At 34.5% G+C, this 24,696-nt stretch overlaps 1 protein-coding gene, 1 non-coding gene and 3 pseudogenes across 2 annotated transcripts; all 5 read right to left on the bottom strand.

Annotated features, from left to right (window-relative positions):
• Positions 1–960: 960 nt before the first annotated feature.
• LOC116129735 lies at positions 961–2,572 on the bottom strand (annotated as a pseudogene).
• A 2,883-nt stretch (positions 2,573–5,455) lies between these two features.
• Positions 5,456–9,000, bottom strand: LOC116129765 (protein NRT1/ PTR FAMILY 5.1-like). Its single transcript, XM_031415500.1, has 4 exons — positions 8,775–9,000; positions 8,418–8,635; positions 7,282–7,838; positions 5,456–6,347 (listed from the first exon to the last, which is right to left on the bottom strand). The coding sequence occupies exons 1-4, from the start codon at positions 8,878–8,880 to the stop codon at positions 5,456–5,458; spliced, it is 1,773 nt and encodes a 590-aa protein (XP_031271360.1). The 5' UTR covers positions 8,881–9,000.
• Positions 9,001–16,371: 7,371 nt separating this feature from the next.
• Positions 16,372–19,725, bottom strand: LOC116129730 (annotated as a pseudogene).
• Positions 19,726–22,114: 2,389 nt separating this feature from the next.
• On the bottom strand, positions 22,115–22,188 carry TRNAT-AGU. The gene has a single exon. It is a non-coding gene; the product is annotated as a tRNA-Thr (tRNA).
• A 101-nt stretch (positions 22,189–22,289) lies between these two features.
• Positions 22,290–23,844, bottom strand: LOC116129731 (annotated as a pseudogene).
• Positions 23,845–24,696: the final 852 nt, after the last annotated feature.

Here is a 24,696-nt window from a genome sequence, read left to right as displayed (position 1 = left end):
TGATATCAGTTGCAGAAAATTTGGTTGTAATTAGGCCATGCCTAACCTCTTTTCTCTCCAGCAGGAGTCCTAAATTACTGTTTTAGTGTTTAAATTCATGCTGTCTGGTTAGCTTTGTTTTCCCAAGTTAAAAGAAGAGCAAACGACTTTTTCCCCCCCCAATAATAGCTTATTGACCCTTTCCCACCCCCACGACTTTATAAATACCACTTTTTATCCAAATTTATATTCTGTTTCTGATTCCAGCATCGTTGTGACCTCACACTACCACAATTTTTTTTCTCAATTATCACCACCAAAATCTCTCCGCTTTACTCCCGCTGACCCCGCCAATCGCTGGAAATTAAGTGATTAGAGTTTACACAACCGTCTTTCTTAAGTCAAATTTCAATCAATCTCAACAATCAAAATTCAACCTTCCACCACCGCTTCAATAGCCGCTCGAGTTTGCTTTTGTTATCTCTAAATATAAATTTGGATAATAAATAGTAATTTAAAAGTTTATACTTTGTAGGTGGAAATGTTATTAAACCGTTATTTAGTGGGAAAATCATTAACTCTTAAAAAAAAAGAGGAAGAATCACTATTCACTAGGCAATTGCTCAGTTTAGTTAGTTAAGAGTTGATGCCATATTTTAATAAAATTTCAAGACAATTATTTCTTCGTTTGCTTGTTTTCTGCTCTCGTGAGAGTCGAACTCAAGACCTCCCCTTACTAAACGGGTGCTCTAACCAACTGAGCTACGAAGCTTGTTTGATAAGGTTTAATTTTTTAATATCAAAATTTATTTGTGAATAGAACACAACCCAAATCTAACTGCAAGCCCACGCTAAGCCCAAGCCCAAATATATAGTCATCCACAATCCGATTCATCGTAACACTGTTTCTTTCGTAATGATACACCACAAACATTTAATAAAGAACATCACAAATACGATTTCAAAAGCATACCACATGTACATGTTACCCTTCAACTAAAGAACCAAAATTTCAAATATTTTTTTATTCTTCCTATCTAAACATCAAGATTTCCCTTCTTAGTTCACCCTCCTGCAGTTCTTCCTTATCTCACCTGGGATCCGGTGAGTGTCTGGATGTCTCCCATCTTGATCATGGCAGCAACAAAATCTGAAGTAAGTGCTTGGACTGCTATAGTAGCTTTGCACTATTGAATCCGAGACCCACCATTGAACAATTGTTGGTCAGAGTGAGCAATCCCTTCTTGGCAATCAGGTTCTTGAAATAGCTGTTGTCAAAATACTGTTGGAGTCTGCAGATCAAGTGGCGCCAAATTGTTATCGCCAGTGCCATTGGTTCTGGGACAGTTGGCTTGCCTTGTTTTAGCGAAGGAAGAATCGATGTTTGTCTCGTTGTATATCCGAGGCCTGAATTGTACGCACCTTGATTGCCCGATTGTGTGAGCCCCTGATATCAATTCAATAACGTTACCAATTCGTAATATTACTAGGTCGATAATCACCAGAAGAGTACAATTTAAAAAAAAAAAAAAAAAAAAAAAAAAAAAAAAAAAAAAAAAAGTGAGGGGAGAAATTACCAGAGAGAGCAACGAGGTCCTTGGTGGAGAGTCCAAGATTGCTGAAACTAGAGATGAGGCGGCTAAGGTCAGAAGTTGGAGGGGGAATGCCATTGTTGGCTGCAGATAGGCTTGCAGTTCTGGCATCTCTTCTTCCTAGTTTTACTTCCCAGTTAGGTCCTCCAAGCTACACCAATACAACACAATATGTTAAAATTCTTCAAATTGATGATTACTTTGAAGTTGAGCTTAAATCTATATAGTATATATAACTTACGATAGCAACTGAGTCTCGGGCGGTGATGGCCAAGATATCAGCACATGAGACGACACCAGGGCAAACGTTCTCAACTGCTGACTTGATATTGTCAACCACATCGAAGCCACGGGCAGAGTTGCGATTTGGAACTGCATTTTTCTCTCCTGTGAAGGAAGATGTGTCGTCGAGTAGAAGTGATCCATCGCATCCCTACCATAAAATCAATTGACAAACATAAGTTTATTATAGAATTGAAAAGCTTATAATATTTTTCTATAAATTTGGTCAACAACAGTGGCCCTTTAGGTCCACATCAACCAGTCTATTAGTTAGTTATAAATTAACAATCAAGATCGGTTTTGTCAATGTTTGACACAACACACATGTCAAAAAGAGAGGCTTTATTAAATCAAAGAGAAGATTATTACGTTAACGAAGCAATCATGGAAGAACAAGCGAAGGAGAGAGGCACCCATACGGGCCTCTTTTACAATAGCTGAGTGCACAGTGGACTTCACAGTTGGAAAGAGTTTTGGGCAAGTTTTTGAGTAGAAATCTTTAGAGAGTTGAGCATTGGTGCTGCCTATGGCAAGCACAAGGAGAGCCAAAGTCACAAAAGACTTGAAAATGGAAGCCATTGAGATCAATGCAACAGGAAATGAAGTGGGAAAATATTTAAGATGATGGTGAAGAAGAAGTTAAACAAATGTCTGATTTATATAGAGATGAATTCTCAAGGCGCTTTGGCTCGGCAGGTAACCTAACACGTAGAATATTGTATCAAATGTATGTGCATGGCACACACTGAGTTTAGATTAGTAAACGGGGACAATAAATAAACCAGATTTGATGACTGATTATAAAATAAATATATCCTAAAGAGAAAACAATGAGAACACGTCTTTATGGGGTTTGAAATGTTATGCTAATAAAAATTTTGAGGTGTTGAGTAACAATTTTTCAAGAGTTTTTAGTGATTTCTTAACAATTTTGTCAAATTCAGGGTCCCAAAAGCACTCAATTCTTTATGATTTGGTGAAGACCAAAGAGTTAATGGTATGAAAAGGCTGACTTATTGAAATATTCTTTGCCATTTGCAGATAATTTTTTGTTGGCCAATAATCGAAAGTTTATTTGCTTTAGCTTTATTATATCTTTCTCTTGTATAATTTTACAAATGTCAACTATAAGTGGTTTTATTGCTTTTTCTTGTCATATATCGAGGCCAGAATCTTCTTACTTTATCTCTTCAAGATTAGTTTTTGCCCACTATCGAAGTTTCATTATTTCTTTCTAAGAAAATAAACTATTTATTATATAGTCAAGATAAAATTATTATTATGTTTCTCTATGGTTATCTTTGTTGGCATCATGTTTTTCTGATCATTTTAATTTCGATAGAGCATAGACTTCCTTGTAATATTATCGTAATGACTCTTGGAGATCAGATTAGATATATGTCTAAGATGATTGTTACTGAAAATTAAACAAAAATTATGTCTAAATTTATCGTATTTTAATTCATTTAATGATTTTGTTTCTTTTGGTTTGGTTTTATACAAGATGGAACTCATTCAACGTTCTATCTTGGTGTCCCAACCTCTCCACCAGAAGATGTTTAGCTGTTTTTTTAATTATAAAACTAAGTGAGATTAATCAAAGTCAAAATTTTTACCTTATAAAATATCAGTAATTTTCATTTGAATCTTATAATTAATTAAGCAAGAAAACTTGACCTGTTATAAGATTCTTTCCTTAACTCCACTGTTAATGGTTTCTAGAAATTAAGTCTATTTCATGAAGTTTCGCATGCGTTTCCTTCGAGTAGTCCCTGTTGAGCACAGTAGAGCTTCATGCCATTTTCCCATTATCGAGTAACTAAAAACAAATTCAAGGATCAGAAAACAACAGCCAAATGGTTCTGTAAATTAAGAAACAGATGTCATAGCTTTTATGAACTCTGCAACTACTTCATTAAATTCTTGTATTGGAGTCGCCACTTGTCTTCTTCCTCACCAAGTTAAAGTTTTTGTGTCCCTTTTCAATTTTTCTTCCAACATATATATCAACATCAAATATCAATACAGAAGCAGAAGTAGTTGAATCTTGAACGAGAACTTTCTGCAGCACTGTCTTTGAATAGTCAAAACAGATTAAATAATTAATTGTCTCTTTAATTCTCCACATCAGTTTTGATATCATTTTATTTCGAGGAAAGGGAGTAAGTGATTGGATGAAGGATTAACAACCTTAAATATTGAATTAGTAGCAGTAATTTCTGATTAATTGGCGTTAGTGTTAATTAAATAATTATATTTCTGGGTTTTTTTTCTGATGAGAATCTCTACGTTTGAACAATTTATCGGTCATATAACTAAATTAAAAGAAATTATATTCAAACAATTCATATCCTTTACTCTACTGGAATGACATATTTGATTACGATTAGTGGGGTTAAAGCACACGGTACCAGGTTCGAATTTTCCTAATTTCTAAGATTTAAGTATGTAAAATATTTTTAATTACTTGCTTAATTTAAATTAATTTAATTTCAGCTGGAAAGAAATTAAAGTTAAAAGGAAAAAAAATTATCACCGCCTAATTAATTATTGTTTAACATAGGGGAATGATGATTGAGAAATCTTAACGAAGATTGTGGTAGTAAAAGTCAAGATAACTTTAATATTTGTTTCAAAGATGCCCATATTATTTATAAAAAAAAAGTTCAAATCCATGGAAATTAAAAAAAAAAAATTAGCTTGAAAATTACAGAGAAAGACAGAATATATAGTAAACCAGTGGTATTAATCAGTATCATAAGTTTGGTAAGCTGCCGCAGAAAATTTTGACATCTTTATTGAAAAGAAAAAGTAATCAATTAACTAATGGCTTGGCCATAACAAAGATGAAAAATTCATTTAAATCAATCACCGCATGCAACATATGAATCAATTTATTAGTAAATGGAGTGCAAGTGCAGTGTGATTCATAAAAGTTGGATACAAGTCAATACTCAATATGCAGCAGAGTTTAAGTATGTTTAATGCATTGATTTGCGAAGGCAAAAGCAAAATATATTGGTGCATGCCTTGACAAAAACCTCCAACAGTGTGGAAATACGATGGCAGCTGATAGTAATGGGAGTCTCTGAATTTGGAAAATGTAGGGAAAGCATCTTTAGAAAAAATGGAGTTGATTAGCCTTAGACATGTCGTTGATCAATCATATCAAGGTTGAATTAAAGGATGCAGTTTTGAGTTTTTTCTGTGTCAAATGAAGTAAATGCATGAGGTACTGTCATCGGATTGATGTTACGTATAACAAAAAAGTATATGTATTTTGAATTTTCAGTAAGATCAAAGCACATCGTTTTAGATTTCATTACTTAAGAAAATTGAATACATGTATATCTATATATAAAATCATGAAAACTTTGAGAGAGAGAAGAGGCATCAAATTAATGATGCGAATTATTTATGCAAGCTTCCTGCTGATGACAAGAGGGATTGGTTTATCTATGTTTATGCCTGCATGATTGAAATAGCAGCCAATTAAGAACATTTTGACATTGCATTTATCTTAAAAGCTAAAAGGGGTTAACATATTCATACTTATAATATGTAGGTAGCTAGATCATATATTATAATTTTTTTTTTTTTTTTCACACTTGTAATCCTAGAGTTGTGTCTAATCCTCTGGTCTCCATTATTTCAACACAACCCTCGTTCACTTCTTTGGTTTCTTTCTTGTAGACATATCTACTAGATGCCCACCAAAATGCTCCTAAATTTAGCACAGATATCACCATAAGGAATCCATAGTAGTAATCCAAGTGACAGTCATTCAAGTTATCACCAATCCAACTCTTCTTTCCATTTCTCCCTGTGATTTTATCCACCACTGTCACTAGAAAGCTGTTCAAGAAGTTCCCGACGCCGATCCCGCTAGTGAAAAATGTTGTTCCGAGGCTTTGCATATCTTCCGGAGACTGATCATAGAAGAATTCTAATAATCCAATCGCATTAAACACATCAGCTATCCCCAATAGAACATATTGAGGCATTAGACAAAATATGCTCATGGGAATAACTTCTTTTGTGCCTATAACATGTTGCACTCTTATAACATGCATTCTCCGAACTTCAACCGCATAAGCAATTGCTATGGCGATCACTTGGATCACAAATCCGATGCCAAGTCGTTGTAGGAGTGTGATTCCTCTAGGGTTTCCAGTTTTCTTACGCATCAATGGCACAAAGTAACGATCATATATTGGCACAGAAAGGAGCATAGAGAGTGTGACGAAGCTGCCTAAAGAGGCTGCTGGAATTTGGAAGTTAGGGCCTAGATGTCGGTCCAAAGTGGTTCCCTGTTTGACAAATAGAGTGTTGATTTGAGCCCAAATGGTGCTGGGAATTAAGGTCACGAGCCATATAAGAGCCATTCCCATAACAAGTTTGGTTCCTTCCACTTGAGTCACTGTGCAGGGTGGCTTGGTGGTCCCTGAACCTGTGGCTCTGTTTGCCTCCTTTATTGCAGCCTTGTCCAAGAACCTGAGAACACAATTAAATATAATCAATACAGCCTCTATACATATAATCACTTCAATTGTACTCTGTATTTAATATTCAGATACACAAATCTCTGGCAAACTGACGCATTATCAATAATTTTGAAGGGATATGTTTTAGATAGCGAAACTTTATATCGTTTTTAAAGCCGAAAAAAAGAAGCAATTTTCTGAAAACGTGTTTCACAGATATATATATAATTTTGATGGGATTGGATAGTGAGCTGTTCCTGGTGGGGCAGTGGAGCGCACTATTGCACTGTGATACGCTCTATATTTACAACAACTTGGCGAAGAGTTTGTGACAATTCATTAAAGTTTTCTGAGAAGGAGTACGTGAAGGATGCTCATGGAGATAATTTATTGAGCAAATTGCGACACCAAATATCATAAAAACAACACCCCACGATAGCCTTTGCCACAGTAGATTTTCTAGTTCTCCCACATGAAGCAGGAAAGTCCATCTCACCTGCTTTAGGCATCAGATATTAAAGCACTTTTTTGATTCGTTTTTACTCTAATTGAATGTTCCTTTAATTAGATTCCTTGCCACCATCATTTGTTGGAATGAAAAAAGGTTTCTCTTATTTTCCCTACTTCTTCAAATTCCTCCACTACACCCACCACATAATGTGGAAAGCATGCAAGCAGCCATAATTTCTAAACATTGGAAAATTTTTATAGTGAATAAATGACACCATGTATTACTTGTATTATCTTCAAAGTTCCAAGCAAGGACAATATATATACTATTTTCATCAGCCATTTTCCATCCAAAAAATGACTGTGTTTACATTGATTACTCAGCATGCACTTGTATATTATTTCTGGGGCTTAATATTATTATTTGGATAATATTATTTCTAGCTTTTGAGTCAAACTGCAGTTGCTTAACAGAGAAGTATATCGAAGCTTACCTAAAGACTGAAGTATGATGGACTTGGCGTTTTCCGCTACTAGTATAATCTTTCATCTCAAATTCATGAAGCTCTGATGGGTCATCAGGGAGCTGGAGTTTTCGGTTTCTGAAAGCGGCTACCGGGACTCGAATCAAGTCCCTTGCAGGGCTTTTAGTCTTCCTTACTTTGTGCCTGTAAATTGGAGTACCTAGATAGAAGATGAACAAAGAAAATAGAAGACCAACTGCAGGGATACCATACCCCAATCCCCATCCCAAGTTCTCCTGAATGTAAACAAGGCCTAGAGTGGCACATAAAGCACCAATGAAAGAACTAAACATCCACCAGTTGAAGAATGAGGCCTTGAGGGTTTTCTCATGAGGGTCAAAGTCATCAAATTGGTCAGCACCAAAGGTGGATATGTTGGGCTTTGTTCCACCGGCCCCTAGTGCAATGATGTAAAGAGATGTATAGAAGAAGGCAATTTGTGAAGTCGAGGCCTTGTTACAGACTCCATTGGCGCATGTTGGCCTCATTGATTTAAACGAAGCTGCCATTGTGAGAAGTATCATTCCCTGTTGAGAATATTACTTGTAAAACATCAAATTTTTACAGCTAAAACTTAATGAAACATATATTTTCTTGTAATCATCGATGAATACAAAACTGATCAGTCTCTTTTGCATCAGTTGAAACTGCTTTTTCAAGAATTTAATTTAAGCATTGTTAGAAATATGTAAATTCAGAATAATAATTAGTGCAAATAAGACAGCATATAGCTAGCTACTTTGATTGGGGGTCAAATATAAATCATAGATAGGTTTGTGGAGAAGAAATGATGCAACTCACACACCATGAAAATTAGCCAATGAATTGACGTAGCAATATATTCATTGGACCCACCAAAAACAAAGAATTTAATTGGCCGTTGAGTGTAGGTAATCTAAAATATTGTCCTAACAGATGGGGAAGTTTGTTTGGAAAATAAAGATAGCAAATCCAACCCTTATCATATCAAAGATTCATGTGGCGAATACTGCCAATGAGAAAAGCTAGAATGTCTCAGTTCACTACTGCTTCTGGATTCGACCATTGTTTTGATATAGAGATTGAATAAAAACGATTAATGGAGAGATGGTGATGATAATAATTACCATGGCATAAATGAGAGATGACACTGTGAAAGTCCAGAACCGACCCAAGTAAGTATCGGCTATGTAGGCACCAAGAATTGGAGTAATCCACACAGATCCTGACCAGTTATTCACATTCCTCACTGCAGAAACTGTGTCTTCATGAAGCTGGCTTGTCAAATAGTTCACTAAGTTTGACGCTATTCCATAGAAGGCCATTCTCTCAAATGCTTCATAAGCTGTAATTAACTCACAAAAAATTCACATGATGAGCTTTCAGCTTAACGCAATAGAAGAGAAAAAAGAGAAGAAAATCGCAGTTATCATGAAGTATATCATTAAATTAAAAAAAAAAAGTTGTTAACATGAATTGTTTACCAACAAGGAAAGCACAGGCTTTCCATTTGCCAGTTTTGGAGGCAAGAACGGGGCGGCCCTGGAGATCCACAGTGCCATCTCGGGTGTGTCCCTTGTCTTCTTCCATGAGATACTAGTTTATGAATAAAAAGGGTTTGATTGGAATGGAAGGTGAGTGAGAGCAACAAGAGATGAAAAAGGTGACTAGTTTGTAGTAGAAATAGCGAAGGTGTTGAAGCTTGCTTGGTATATGCAAAACTCTTACTAGACAGGCCTTGTTTATATAGGCCCTCCCCTCCCCCTCTCCATACTTTTCCTTTTTTTTGACTCTTTAATAATGACATATGAGATTTTTTAAGTATATACATATACTATATTAAAACTAAATATTATATACAAACTTATTTATTCAAATTAAATTATTAACATTTCAAGAGCTCGTAAAATTCCCATTATAGTGTCACCTTCTATGATATTGATATGACAAATGATAAATCAATGTCATATATAAGATGAAAAATTATTTGAGATGAGAAATTTGAGTTCTTATTTCAGATATGTAATATACTAATATTATTCTATATGACATTATTCTTTTATTGACATATATTATATCCCAATCTATTGCATTATATTGATGGCAAGTTGACTTGATCAGTATTTGAACTAAGATTATACGTATCATAAAATGTATTTTTCTACGAAAAGAATGGTGTGGTGCTAATTCATTCTGTTTACTTGCCTCACCAAACACAACTCGCCACATCTCACACATAAATAAACTCCCTGCCGCTGAGGCAAGAGCTAGGACCAGAATAAATTTCTACATTGGATGCTCACCCGACACTGCATACAAAACATTATTTTACACATTTATAATATACGAGTTATTGAAATTTTTTTTTTTAATTTAAATAATGAGACTTTATGAATCAAATCTCACATCAATTAGAATAAGTCGATAGCACATTGATTTTAATACAAAGTCAAAATAATTACTTTTGTAAGTCTATTATTAGATATTGATACTTAAAACCCCACTGCGGAATTAATTGACTTTAATACAACACAAAGTGGTTGATTTCGTTTGCCCAAGTATGCCTTTCACTTATGCTTTAAAATAATACAAAATGATGAATACCACATACGTATTAGCATTTTAGGTGGTATGGCAGTGGGTTACTGATAAGTTGCATAATTTGAGTGTTTTTAGGATTGCTTTTATGTTAGTTTAATTAACTTCTTATTTATTTTCTTTGTTTTAATGTTAGTTTTTTGTTAAAGAATAAGATATGAATGGTTAGCTATTGATTTGGATAGCTTTTGTGTTTTTCAGGCTTTGATTGAGTAAATTGGAGCATTAGAATGAAATTAGGACTTAAAACTTGAAGAAGCTGAGATTACCTAACATTCTTAAAGGCCACGGCAACGCCTTGGTAGTTCATCATGACTATGGTGATGGAACAAAGATAAAACAAAAAGACCAGAAAGCATCACGGCCTAGGCTGTGGTGACTTAAATTTGGCCATGACCGGGGTCGTGGCAGGAACTAGTAGGATGTTTTTGTCAGTTTTTCTTTTCTTTTTCACTTAGGACTCTTTTGGGTATTTAAGTATAATTGAGATTAGTTATCAGGAGACGAATTTTGCATATTTTGGAGAGAAGAAAACGTATTCTTGGGGCTTGAAGACTGAAGATCAAATTTAAGAGTTAAATTTTTGTTTATTTTTCAAGTCTGAATATGTTTTCTTTCTTCTCTGTTTATTTCTTTGTTCTTAGGATGGAGTAAATCTCTTTTGTTAGGGGAAGATGGAACCCTAATTATGTTTGAATAATTTTTATTCGTAATACCAGATTTATGTTTATGAATTTATGCAAGAGTTTAGTTTTAATGCTTTATGAATGTTAGATTGATTTAATTACCTTGATGATGTTTCGAATAAAGAAGTTAAGGTTTAATGTTTAATTCATATTCATAATTGTTTTATTGGAATAGCATTGCACAACGCATTAAAATTAGAAGTAATCGAATAGAGATTCTAGAATTAATTTGTGGTCCACCTAATTCATAACCTAATAGGGCAAATTAGTCGTAAGGGAATGATAATTTTATGCTTCTTAATTTCAGAGTAATCGAATAGAGATCTGTATTAAATTGAATATTATGCCTAAATAAAGATAATTGGTCTTAGAGGAATCCTACCAATTCATAGCACAAACGGGTATTAAGAGAGTTGTCAAACATAGTTAGGGGGAAATCTGTACCATAACTTCATTAATACTGCAAAGTTCTTCACATTATTTTTTTTGTTTAATTTAGTTATTTTTAATCCGTTAGTTTACACTCTAAAATTTTGTTTTTTTCAAATAACGTGTAGGTAGTTTTAGGTAATTACTGTTAGGAATAAGTTAAAACACTTTGGTTTTGGATTATTCATTTTAGAGTGCAGCGGAATATTTACCAAGTAGATTAAAACATTCTCAGTTTTTAACCACATCAAACACAAGTGCAGAAAGTAAAGAACACAACCATATACATGGTTCGACTAAATCCACTTTTAGCCTATATCTATGGGATCTTGTCCAGATCGAAGCAATCCACTAAATTAAAAACACATTACAAGATAACGTTCAAAGTTTATCTAAGTTACAGTAAAAAGAACTCCCTGTTCAACTTTACACTTAGCACCACACTCTGAATCTTTAATGTATAGCAACTTCTTCTTATCTTCTTCACGCTGGGAACACACCTGAGAACAGCTTGTGAAACACTAAGCTTCAAGCACTGACACCACGCACCAACATCATCAAAGGAATCACATTCCAAGAGCCATCAAATCTATATTTGATATGGTGAGGTTTTGTCCAAATAAGGAAAATATTCATTCTTTTAGTTTGGACTACAAAATAAATCGGGAAAGATAACTTTATTCCCTAGGATCACCTATGCATATTATGACATATGTAAAAATGTCCTAAAAAACAAGAGATAAAGATAACCCATATGTTTTTCACTTTATCAACTCGTGTTGGGTTGCTAATATCTGAAGCAAGAGTGTAAACACAAACCATTGTGCACATACACACTCGAAACAAACCAAGTCAAGACATAAGTCTGGTAGCCTGTGTGCACGCAGAATTGATGTGCACACACACAACTCATAAATTTGACAAATATGAATATTCCATAATGACAAATAATTGTTTTGATCTCTGTGGGATGATACTCAAACTCATCACTTTATTACTTGAGCACAATTAGTGTATTTGCTAAGGTTGATTTAGTCACATCAGTTACTGTACTAGTCTTCTCCAAAGATTAGTACAGAGGTGCACTCTTGATTATTAAAAAAAAAAAAATTAAGGCCATGAAAATGTATTTGCAACTAGCTAATAATTAATTAATTAAAAATAAATATTAAGTTAAAATAATAACGAATTGGTCCTTGCCTCCTATCATGAAAACCAACTAAACGATATTTGTGGAAACACTCCAAACATTAATTGTTTTGGGTCCCTCTATTATTGCTTCATATAAAGCCAAATTTGATTCATGCTCAAATGAGATTTGCGGAAAGCAAGGTCATGTCAAAACTTGGAACTTAACTGAAAGAAACGACACAAAATCTGCCATCCAAAGACAAAAATTTTAATCACCAATTATCTATCATACATTACAACTGGAATCTCATCTGTTGTTTTCACCTTCTAATTTATTTAACATTCATTGGCCCTGAATCCTAATCAAGGGCTATTCTTAACCTTTTGAGAAGAACCAGAACAAGTCAATAAATTACTAGGTCGATAATCACCAGAGAGTGCAATTAAAAAAAAAAAAAAAAAAAAAAAAGTGAGGGGAGAAATTACCAGAGAGAGCAACGAGGTCCTTGGTGGGAGTCCAAGATTGTGAACTGAGATGAGGCGGCTGAGGTCGAAGTGGGAGGGGAATGCCATTGTGGCTGCAGATAGGCTTGCAGTTCTGGCATCTCTTCTTCCTAGTTTTACTTCCCAGTTAGGTCCTCCAAGCTACACCAATACAACACAATATGTTAAAATTCTTCAAATTGATGATTACTTGAAGTTGAGTTAAATCTATATATAGATTATAACTTACGATAGCAACTGAGGCTGGGCGGTGATGGCCAAGATATCAGCACATGAGACGACACCAGGGCAAACGTTCTCAACTGCTGACTTGATATTGTCAACCACATCGACCACGGGCAGAGTTGCGATTTGGAACTGCATTTTTCTCTCCTGTGAAGGAAGATGTGTGTCGAGTAGAAGTGATCATCGCATCCCTATCATAAAATCAATTGACAAACATAAGTTTATTAGAATTGAAAAGCTATAATATTTTTCCATAAATTTGGTCAACAACAGTGGCCCTTTAGGTCCACATCACCGTCTATTGTTAGTTATAAATTAACAATCAAGATCGGTTTTGTCAATGTTTGACACAACACATGTCAAAAAGAGAGGCTTTATTAATCAAAGAGAAGATATCGTTAACGAAGCAATCATGGAAGAAAAAGCGAAGGAGAGAGGCACCCAACGGGCCTCCTTTACAATAGCTGAGTGCACAGTGGACTTCACAGTTGGAAAGAGTTTTGGGCAAGTTTTTAGTAGAAACTTTAGAGAGTTGAGCATTGGTGTGCCTATGGCAAGCACAAGGAGAGCCAAAGTCACAAAAGACTTGAAAAAGGAAGCCATTGAGATCAATGGAACAGGAAATGAAGTGGGAAAATATTTAAGATGATGGTGAAGAAGAAGTGAAACAAATGCTGATTTATATAGAGATGAATTCTAAGGCGCTTTGGCTCGGCAGGTAACCTAACACGTAGAATAGTATCAAATGTATGTGCATGGCACACACTGAGTTAGATTAGTAAACGGGGACAATAAATAAACCAGATTTGAGACTGATTATAAAAAAATATATCCTAAAGAGAAAACAATGAGAACACGTCTTTATGGGTTTGAAATGTTATGCTAATAAAATTTTGAGGTGTTGAGTAACAATTTTTCAAGAGTTTTTAGTGATTTCTTAACAATTTTGTCAAATTCAGGGTCCCAAAGCACTCAATTCTTTATGATTGGTGAAGACCAAAGAGTTAATGGTATGAAAAGGCTGACTTATTGAAATATTCTTTGCCATTTGCAGATAATTTTTTGTTGGCCAATAATCGAAAGTTTATTGCTTTAGCTTATATATCTTTCTCTTGTATAATTTTACAAATGTCAACTTAAGCGGTTTTATTGCTTTTTCTTGTCATAATCGAGGCCAGAATCTTCTTACTTTATCTCTTCAAGATTAGTTTTTGCCCACTATCGAAGTTTCATTATTTCTTTCTAAGAAATAAAACTATATTATATATGTCAAGATAAAATATATGTTTCTCTATAGTCTTTTTCGGCGTCATGTTTTTCTGATCATTTAATTTCGATAGAGACTTCCTTGTAATATTATCGTTATGACTTTTGGAGATCAGATTAGATATATGTCTAAGATGATAGTTACTGAAAATTAAACAAAAATTATGTCTAAATTTATCGTATTTTAATTCATTAATGATTTTGTTTCTTTGGTTTGGTTTTATACAAGATGGAACTCATTCAACGCTCTATCTTGGTGTCCCAACCTCTCCACCAGAAGATGTTTAGCTGTTTTTTTAATTATAAAACTAAGTGAGATTAATCAAAGTCAAAATTTTTACCTTATAAAATATCAGTAATTTTCATTTGAATCTTATAATTAATTAAGCAGAAAAACTTGACCTGTTATAAGATTCTTTCCTTAACTCCACTGTTAATGGTTTCTAGAAATTAAGTCATTTCATGAGTTTTCGCATGCGTTTCCTTCGAGTAGACCCTGTTGAGCACAGTAGAGCTTCATGCCATTTCCCATATCGAGTAACTAAAACAAATTCAAGGATCAGAAAACAACAGCCAAATGGTTCTGTAAATTAAGAAACAGAGTCATAGCTTTATGAACTCTGCAACTACTTATAAATTCTTGTATTGGAGTCGCCACTTGTCTTCTTCCTCACCAAGTTAAAGTTTTTGTGTCCCTTTTCAATTTTTCTTCCAACATATATATCAACATCAAATATCAATACAAGCAGAAGTAGTTGAATCTTGAACGAGAACTTTCTGCAGATGCTTGAAAGTCAAAACAGATTAAATAATTAATTGTCTCTTTAATCACATCAGTTTTGATATTTTATTTCGAGGAAAGGGAGTAAGTGATTGGATGAAGGATTAACAACGTAAATATTGAATTAGTAGCAGTAATTTCTGATTAATTGGCGTTAGTGTTAATTAAAATATATTTCTGGTTTTTTTCTGATGAATCTCTAGTTTGAACATTTATCGGTCATATAACTAAATTAAAGAAATAAATTCAAACAATCATATCCTTTACTCTACTGGAATGACATATTTGATTACGATTAGTGGGGTTAAAGCACACGGTACCAGGTCGAATTTTCCTAATTTCGATTTAAGTATGTAAAATATTTTATAATTGTTAATTTAAATTAATTTAATTTCAGCTGGAAAGAAATTAAAGTTAAAGGAAAAAAAAATTATCACCGCCTAATTAATTATTGTTTAACATAGGGGAAGATGATTGAGAAATCTTACGAAGATTGTGGTAGTAAAGTCAAGATAACTTTAAATTTGTTTCAAAGATGCCCATATTATTTATAAAAAAAAGTCAAAAATCCATGGAAATTAAAAAAAAAATTAGCTTGAAATTACAGAGAAAGACAGAATATATAGTAAACCAGTGGTATTAATCAGTATCATAAGTTTGGTAAGCTGCCGCAGAAAATTTTGACATCTATTGAAAAGAAAAAGTAATCAATTAATAATGGCTTGGCCATAAAAAGATGAAAATATTTAAATCAATCACCGCATGCAACATATGAATCAATTTATTAGTAATGGAGTGCAAGTGCAGTGTGATTCATAAAAGTTGGATACAAGTCATACTCAATATGCAGCAGAGTTAAGTATGTTTAATGCATTGATTTGCGAAGGCAAAAGCAAAATATATTGGTGCATGCCTTGACAAAAACCTCCACAGTGTGGAAATACGATGCAGCTGATAGTAAGGGAGTCTCTGATTGGAAAATGTAGGAAAGCATCTTTAGAAAAATGGAGTTGATTAGCCTTAGACATGTCGTTGATCAATCATATCAAGGTTGAATTAAAGGATGCAGTTTTGAGTTTTTTCTGTGTCAAAGAAGTAAATGCATGAGGTACTGTCATCGGATTGATGTTACGTTAACAAAAAAGTATATTATTTGAATTCAGTAGATCAAAGCACATCGTTTTAGATTCATACTAAGAAATTGAATACATGTATATCTATATATAAATCATGAAAACTTTGGAGAGAGAGAAGAGGCATCAAATTAATGATGCGAATTATTTATGCAAGCTTCCTGCTGATGACAAGAGGGATTGGTTTTCTATGTTATGCCTGCATGATTGAAATAGCAGCCAATTAAGAACATTTGAATGCATTGATTTATCTTAAAAGCTAAAAGGGGTTACATATTCATACTATAATGTAGGTAGCTAGATCATATATTATAATTTTTTTTTTTTTTCACACTTGTAATCCTAGAGTTGTGTCTAATCCTCTGGTCTCATTATTTCAACACAACCCTCGTTCACTTTGGTTTCTTTCTTGTAGACATATCTACTAGATGCCCACCAAAATGCTCCTAAATTTAGCACAGATATCACCATAAGGAATCCATAGTGTAATCCAAGTGACAGTCATTCAAGTTATCACCAATCCAACTCTTCTTTCCATTTCTCCCTGTGATTTTATCCACCACTGTCACTAGAAAGCTGTTCAAGAAGTTCCCGACGCCGATCCCGCTAGTGAAAAATGTTGTTCCGAGGCTTTGCATATCTTCCGGAGACTGATCATAGAAGAATTCTAATAATCCAATCGCATTAAACACATCAGCTATCCCAATAGAACATATTGAGGCATTAGACAAAATATGCTCATGGGAATAACTTCTTTTGTGCCTATAAATGTTGCACTCTTATAACATGCATTCTCCGAACTTCAACCGCATAAGCATTGCTATGGCGATCACTTGGATCACAAATCCGATGCCAAGTCGTTGTAGGAGTGTGATTCCTCTAGGGTTTCAGTTTTCTTACGCATCATGGCAAAGTAACGATCATTATTGGCACAGAAGGAGCATAGAGAGTGTGACGAAGCTGCTAAAGAGGCTGCTGGAATTGGAAGTGGGCCTAGATGTCGGTCCAAAGTGGTTCCCTGTTTGACAAATAGAGTGTTGATTTGAGCCCAAATGGTGCTGGGAATTAAGTCACGAGCCATAGAGAGCCATTCCCATAACAAGTTGGTTCCTTCCACTGAGTCACTGTGCAGGGTGGCTTGGTGGTCCTGAACCTGTGGCTCTGTTTGCTCCTTTATTGCAGCCTTGTCCAAGAACCTGAGAACACAATTAAATATAATCAATACAGCCTCTATACATATAATCACTTCAATTGTACTCTGTATTTAATATTCAGATACACAAATCTCTGGCAAACTGACGCATTATCAATAATTTTGAAGGGATATGTTTAGATAGCGAAACTTTATTCGTTTAAACCGCCGAAAAAAAGAAGCAATGTTCTGAAAACGTGTTTCACAGATAAATATATAATTTTGATGGGATTGGATAGTGAGCTGTTCCTGGTGGGGCAGTGGAGCGCACTATTGCACTGTGATACGCCTATATTTACAACAACTTGGCGAAGAGATTGTGACAATTCATTAAAGTTTTCTGAGAAGGAGTACGTGAAGGATGCTCATGGAGATAATTTATTGAGCAAATTGCGACCCAAAATCTAAAAACAACACCCCACGATAGCCTTTGCCACAGTAGATTTTCTAGTTCTCCACATGAAGCAGGAAAGTCCATCTCACCTGCTTTAGGCACCAGATATTAAAGCACTTTTTTGATTCGTTTTTACTCTAATTGAATGTTCCTTTGATAGATTCTTGCCACCATCATTTGTTGGAATGAAAAAGGTTCTCTTATTTTCCTACTTCTTCAATTCCTCCACTACACCACCACATATGTGGAAAGCATGCAAGCAGCCATAATTTCTAAACATTGGAAAATTTTTATAGTGAATAAATGACACCATGTATTACTTGTATTATCTTCAAAGTTCCAAGCAAGGACAATATAATTAATTTTCATCGGCCATTTCCATCCAAAAAGGACTGTGTTACATTGATTACTCAGCATGCACTTGATTATTTCTGGGGCTTAATATATTATTTGGATAATATTATTTCTAGCTTTTGAGTCAAACTGCAGTTGCTTAACAGAGAAGTATATCGAAGCTTACCTAAAGACTGAATATGATGGACTTGGCGTTTCCGCTACTAGTATAATCTTCATCTCAAATTCATGAAGCTCTGATGGGTCATCAGGAGCTGGGTTTTCGGTTTCTGAAGCGGCTACCGGGACTCGAATCAAGTCCTTGCAGGGCTTTTAGTCTTCCTTACTTTGTGCCTGTAAATTGGAGTACTAGATAGAAGATGAACAAAGAAAATAGAAGACCAACTGCAGGATACCATACCCAATCCCCATCCCAAGTTCTCCTGAATGTAAACAAGGCTAGAGTGGCACATAAAGCACCAATGAAAGAACTAAACATCCACCAGTTGAAGAATGAGGCCTTGAGGGTTTTCTCATGAGGGTCAAGTCATCAAATTGGTCAGCACCAAAGGTGGATATGTTGGGCTTTGTTCCACCGGCCCTAGTGCAAGATGTAAGAGATGTATAGAAGAAGGCAATTTGTGAAGTCGAGGCCTTGTTACAGATCCATTGGCGCATGTTGGCCTCATTGATTTAAACGAAGCTGCCATTGTGAGAAGTATCATTCCTGTTGAGAAATTACTTGTAAAACATCAAATTTTTACAGCTAAAACTTAATGAAACATATATTTTCTGTAATCATCGATGAATACAAAACTGATCAGTCTCTTGCATCAGTTGAAACTGCTTTTTCAAGAATTTAATTTAGCATTGTTAGAATATGTAATTCAGAATAATAATTAGTGCAAATAGACAGCATAACTAGCTACTTTGATTGGGGGTCAAATAAATCATAGATAGGTTTGTTGGAAAGAAATGATGCAACTCACACACCATGAAAATTAGCCAATGAATTGACGTAGCAATATATTCATTGGACCCACAAAAACCAAGAATTTAATTGGCCGTTGAGTGTAGGTAATCTAAAATATTGTCCTAACAGATGGGGAAGTTTGTTTGGAAAATAAAGATAGCAAATCCAACCCTTATCATATCAAAGATTCATGTGGCGAATACTGCCAATGAGAAAAGCTAGAATGTCTCAGTTCACTACTGCTTCTGGATTCGACCATGTTTTGTATAGAGATTGAATAAAACGATTAATGGAGAGATGGTGATGATAATAATTACCATGGCATAAAGAGGATGACACTGTGAAAGTCCAGAACCGACCCAAGTAAGTATCGGCTAGTAGGCACCAAGTTGGAGTAATCCACACAGATCCTGACCAGTTATTCACATTCCTCACTGCAGAAACGTGTCTTCATGAAGCTGGTTGTCAAATAGTTCACTAAGTTTGACGCTATTCCATAGAAGGCCATTCTCTCAAATGCTTCATAAGCTGTAATTAACTCACAAAAAATTCACATGATGAGCTTTCAGCTTAACGCAATAGAAGAGAAAAAGAGAGAAGAAATCGCAGTTATCATGAAGTATATCATTAAATTAAAAAAAAAAGTTGTTAACATGAATTGTTACCAACAGGAAAGCACAGGCTTTCCATTTGCCAGTTTTGGAGGCAAGAACGGGGCGGCCCTGGAGATCCACAGTGCCATCTCGGGTGTGTCCCTTGTCTTCTTCCATGAGATACTAGTTTATGAATAAAAAGGGTTGATTGGAATGGAGGTGAGTGAGAGCACAAGAGATGAAAAAGGTGACTAGTTTGTAGTAGAAATAGCGAAGGTGTTGAAGCTTGCTTGGTATATGCAAAACTCTTACTAGACAGGCCTTGTTAATAGCCCTCCCCTCCCCCTCTCCATACTTTTCCTTTTTTGACCTTTAATAATGACATATGAGATTTTTTAAGTATATACATATACTATATTAAAACTAAATATTATATACAAAATTATTATTCAAATTAAATTATTAACATTTCAAGAGCTCGTAAAATTCATTATAGTGTCACCTTCTTGATATTGATATGACAAATGATAAATCAATGTCATAGATAAGATGAAAAATTATTTGAGATGAGAAATTTGAGTTCTTATTTCGATATGTAATTACTAATATATTCTATTGACATTATCTTTTATTGACATATATTATATCCCAATCTATTGCATTATATTGATGGCAAGTTGACTTGATCAGTATTTGAACTAAGATATACGTATCATAAAATGTATTTTTGTACGAAAAGAATGGTGTGGTGCTAATTCATTCTGTTTACTTGCCTCACCAAACCAACTCGCACATCTCACACATAAAAAACTCCCTGCCGCTGAGGCAAGAGCTAGGACCAGAATAATTCTACATTGGATGCTCACCGACACTGCATACAAAACATTATTTTACACATTTATAATATACGAGTTATTGAAATTTTTTAATTTAAATAATGAGACTTTATGAATCAATCTCACATCAATTAGAATAAGTCGATAGCACATTGATTTTAATACAAAGTCAAAATAATTACTTTTGTAAGTTATTATTAGATATTGATACTTAAAACCCCACTGCGGAATTAATTGACTTTATACAACACAAAGTGGTTGATTTCGTTTGCCCAGTATGCCTTTCACTTATGTGTTAAAATAATACAAATGATGAATACCATACGTATAGCATTTAGGTGGTATGGCAGTGGTTACTGATAAGTTGCATAATTTGAGTGTTTTTTAGGATGCTTTATGTTAGTTTAATTAAACTTTATTATTTTCTTGTGTTTAATGTTAGTTTTGGAAAGACATTCTAAGTATTTATTATTCTATTTTCCATGTATATTTATTTAATTATCATTTATAAAAAATAAATGGAAAAAAATTTCATAGATATAAGAATTTACATAAGTAGGAATAAGCAATCGGTGCATGCAATTGGAGTAGGAGAGTTTTCTTGAGCAATAAAATAATTTACATAAGTAGAGAATATGGTTAATTGAGCTAAAACTGGTTTATAACAATTTCATCCTCAAAGTTTAGGGAAAGTAACAAATCCACCCAAAAATTTGAGAAACGTTAATGGAATTTGTTACCGTATAAAGACTATAAAAACAAAACGGGGTTTGTTTCTTGTTATGCTAATAGTAGTTGCATTAGCAAAGTATAATTTTTTTAGCCTGTTTACTATGCCTCGTATATATATGTTTTCCTCTTATCCCAGATTTTGAGGCATTTTAATCCTTCTGTCAAACAGAACCTGATAGATTCATTACTGTGATCCCTATTATTCCACATTTTATACCGGATGAAGATGATTTAATACTCTTGGACACTGTTTTGGTGATATCAGTTGCAGAAAATTTGGTTGTAATTAGGCCAATGCCTAAACCTCTTTTCTCTCCAGCAGGAGTCCTTTAAATTACTGTTTTAGTGTTTAAATTCATGTTGTCTGGTTAGCTTTGTTTTCCCAAGTTAAAAGAAGAGTAAACGACTTTTTCCCACCCAAATAATAGCTCAAAGACTCTTTTCCACCCAAATAATAGCTCAAAGACTCATTCCCACCTACAAACTTTTAAAATACCATTTTATTACCTAAATTTATATTCTATTTCTGATTCTAACATTGTTGTGACCCTACACCACCACTATTCTCTTCTCCAATCATCACTCACCAAAATCCCTCAAACTCTACTCCCGCTAACCCTACCAATCACTGGAAATTGAGTGATTAGGATTTACGCAGTCACCCCTCATAAGTCAAATTTCAATCAATCTCAATCACCAAAACCAAAAGATAACTCATCGGCCTTTTCTCTTCAAAAGCTCAATAGTCTGGACCGAGTTTGCTCTTTGTTCATCATTAGAATATAAATTTGGTTAGTAAAATAGTATTTTAAAAGTTTGTGGGTGGGAAAGTGTCATTAAACCATTACTTGGGTGGGAAAATGTCATTAACTCTTTAAAAAAAAAAAGAGGAAGAGTCACTATTCACTAACCAACTAGGCAATTACTCAGTTGGTTAAAGAGTTTGATAGTGCATGCTATTTGCCATAAGTTTAATAAAAATTTCAAGACAAATTTATTTCTTCGTTTGCTTGTTTTCTGCTCTCGTTGAGAGTCGAACTCAAGACCTCCCGCTTACTAAACGGGTGCTCTAACCAACTGAGCTACGAGAGCTTGTTTAATAAATATATAATTTTTTAATATCAAAATTTATTTGTGAATAGAAGACAAACCAAATCTAACTGCAAGCCCAAGCCCAAGCCCAAGCCCAAATATATAGTCAATCCACAATCCGATTCATCGTAACAACTGTTTCTTTCATAATGATAAAACCCACAAACATTTAATAAAGAACATCACAAATACAGGATTTCAAAAGCATACCACATGTAACATGTTACACTTCAACTAAAGAACCAAAATTTCAAAACATTTATTATTCTTCCTTGATCTAGACATGAAGATTTCCCCTATCTTAGTTCACCCTCCTGCAGTTCTTCCTTATCTCACCCTGGGATCCGGTGAGTGGCTGGATGTCTCCCATCTTGATCATGGCAGCAACAAAATCTGAAGTGAAGGTGCTTGGACTGCTATAGTAGCTTTTCACTATTGAATCCGTAGACCCACCATTGAACAATTGTTGGTCAGAGTGGAGCAATCCCTTCTTGGCGATCAGGTTCTTGAAATAGCTGTTGTCAAAATATGTTGGAGTCTGCAGATCAAGTGGCGCCAAATTGTTGTCACCAGTGCCATTGGTTCTGGGACAGTTGGCTTGCCTTGTTTTAGCGAAGGAAGAATCGATGTTTGTCTCGTTGTATATCCGAGGCCTGAATTGTACGCACCTTGATTGCCCGATTGTGTGAGCCCCTGATATCAATTCAATAACGTTACAACATTCAATAATATTACTAGGTCGATAATCACCAGAAGAGTGCAATTTAAAAAAAAAAAAAAAAAAAAAAAAAAGTGAGGGGAGAAATTACCAGAGAGAGACAACGAGGTCCTTGGTGGAGAGTCCAAGTTGCTGAACCTAGAGATGAGCGGCTGAGGTCGAAGTTGGAGGGGGAATGCCATTGTTGCTGCAGATAGGCTTGCAGTTCTGGCATCTCTTCTTCCTAGTTTACTTCCCAGTTAGGTCCTCCAAGCTACACCAATACAACACATATGTTAAAATTCTTCAAATTGATGATTACTTTGAAGTTGAGCTTAAATCTATATATAGTATAACTTACGATAGCAACTGAGTTCTCGGGCGTGATGGCCAAGATATCACACTGAGACGACACCAGGGCAAACGTTCTCAACTGCTGACTTGATATTGTCACCACATCGAAGCCCGGGCAAGTTCGATTTGGAACTGCATTTTTCTCTCTGTGAAGAAGATGTGTCGTCGAGTAGAAGTGATCCATCGCATCCCTATCATAAAATCAATTGACAAACTAATTTTATTATAGAATTAAAAGCTTATATATTTTTCCATAAATTTGGTCACAACAGTGGCCCTTTAGGTCCACATCAACCAGTCTATTAGTTAGTTATAAATTAACAATCAAGATCGGTTTTGTCAATGTTTGACACAACACACATGTCAAAAAGAGAGGCTTTATTAAATCAAAGAGAAGATTATACGTTAACGAAGCAATCATGGAAACAAGCGAAGGAGAGAGCACCCATACGGGCCTCTTACAATAGCTGATGCACAGTGGACTTCACAGTTGGAAAGAGTTTTGGGCAAGTTTTTGAGTAGAAATCTTTAGAGAGTTGAGCATTGGTGCTGCCTATGGCAAGCACAAGGAAGCCAAAGTCACAAAGACTTGAAAAGGAAGCCATTGAGATCAATGAACAGGAAATGAAGTGGGAAAATTTTAAGATGATGGTGAAGAAGAAGTGACACAATGTCTGATTTATATAAATGAATTCTCAAGGCGCTTTGGCTCGGCAGGTAACCTAACACGTAGAATATTGTATCAAATTGTATGTGCATGGCACACACTGAGTTAGATTAGTAAACGGGGACAATAAATAAACCAGATTTGATGACTGATTATAAAATAAATATATCCTAAAGAGAAACAGTGAGAACACGTCTTTATGGTTTGAAATGTTATCTAATAAAATTTTGAGGTGTTGAGTAACAATTTTCAAGAGTTTTTAGTGATTCTTAACAATTTGTTCAAATTCAGGGTCCCAAAACACTCAATTCTTTATGATGGTGAAGACCAAGAGTTAATGGTATGAAAAGGCTGACTTATTGAAATATTCTTTGCCATTTGCAGATAATTTTTTGGCCAATAATCGAAAGTTTTTTTCTTTAGCTTATTATATCTCTCTTGTATATTTTACAAATGTCAACTATAAGCGGTTTTATTGCTTTTTCTTGTCATATATCGAGGCCAAATCTTCTTACTTTATCTCTTCAGATTTTTTTGCCCACTATCGAAGTTTCATTATTTCTTTCTAAGAAAATAAACTATATTATTAATAGTCAAGATAAAATTATATTATGTTTCCTATAGTTCTTTTATCGGCGTCATGTTTTTTCTGACCATTATTCGATAGAGTACTTCGAATATTATCGTTATGACTTTGGGAGTCGTAATTAGATATATGTCTAGATGATATGTTCTGAAAATTAAACAAATTAGTGCTAAATTATCGTATTTTAATTCATTTAATGATTTT

The sequence above is a fragment of the Pistacia vera genome, unplaced genomic scaffold (genome assembly GCF_008641045.1).
Source record: "Pistacia vera cultivar Batoury unplaced genomic scaffold, PisVer_v2 Contig213, whole genome shotgun sequence".
Lineage (NCBI taxonomy): Eukaryota > Viridiplantae > Streptophyta > Magnoliopsida > Sapindales > Anacardiaceae > Pistacia > Pistacia vera.
This window is presented reverse-complemented; position numbering and strand designations above follow the sequence as displayed.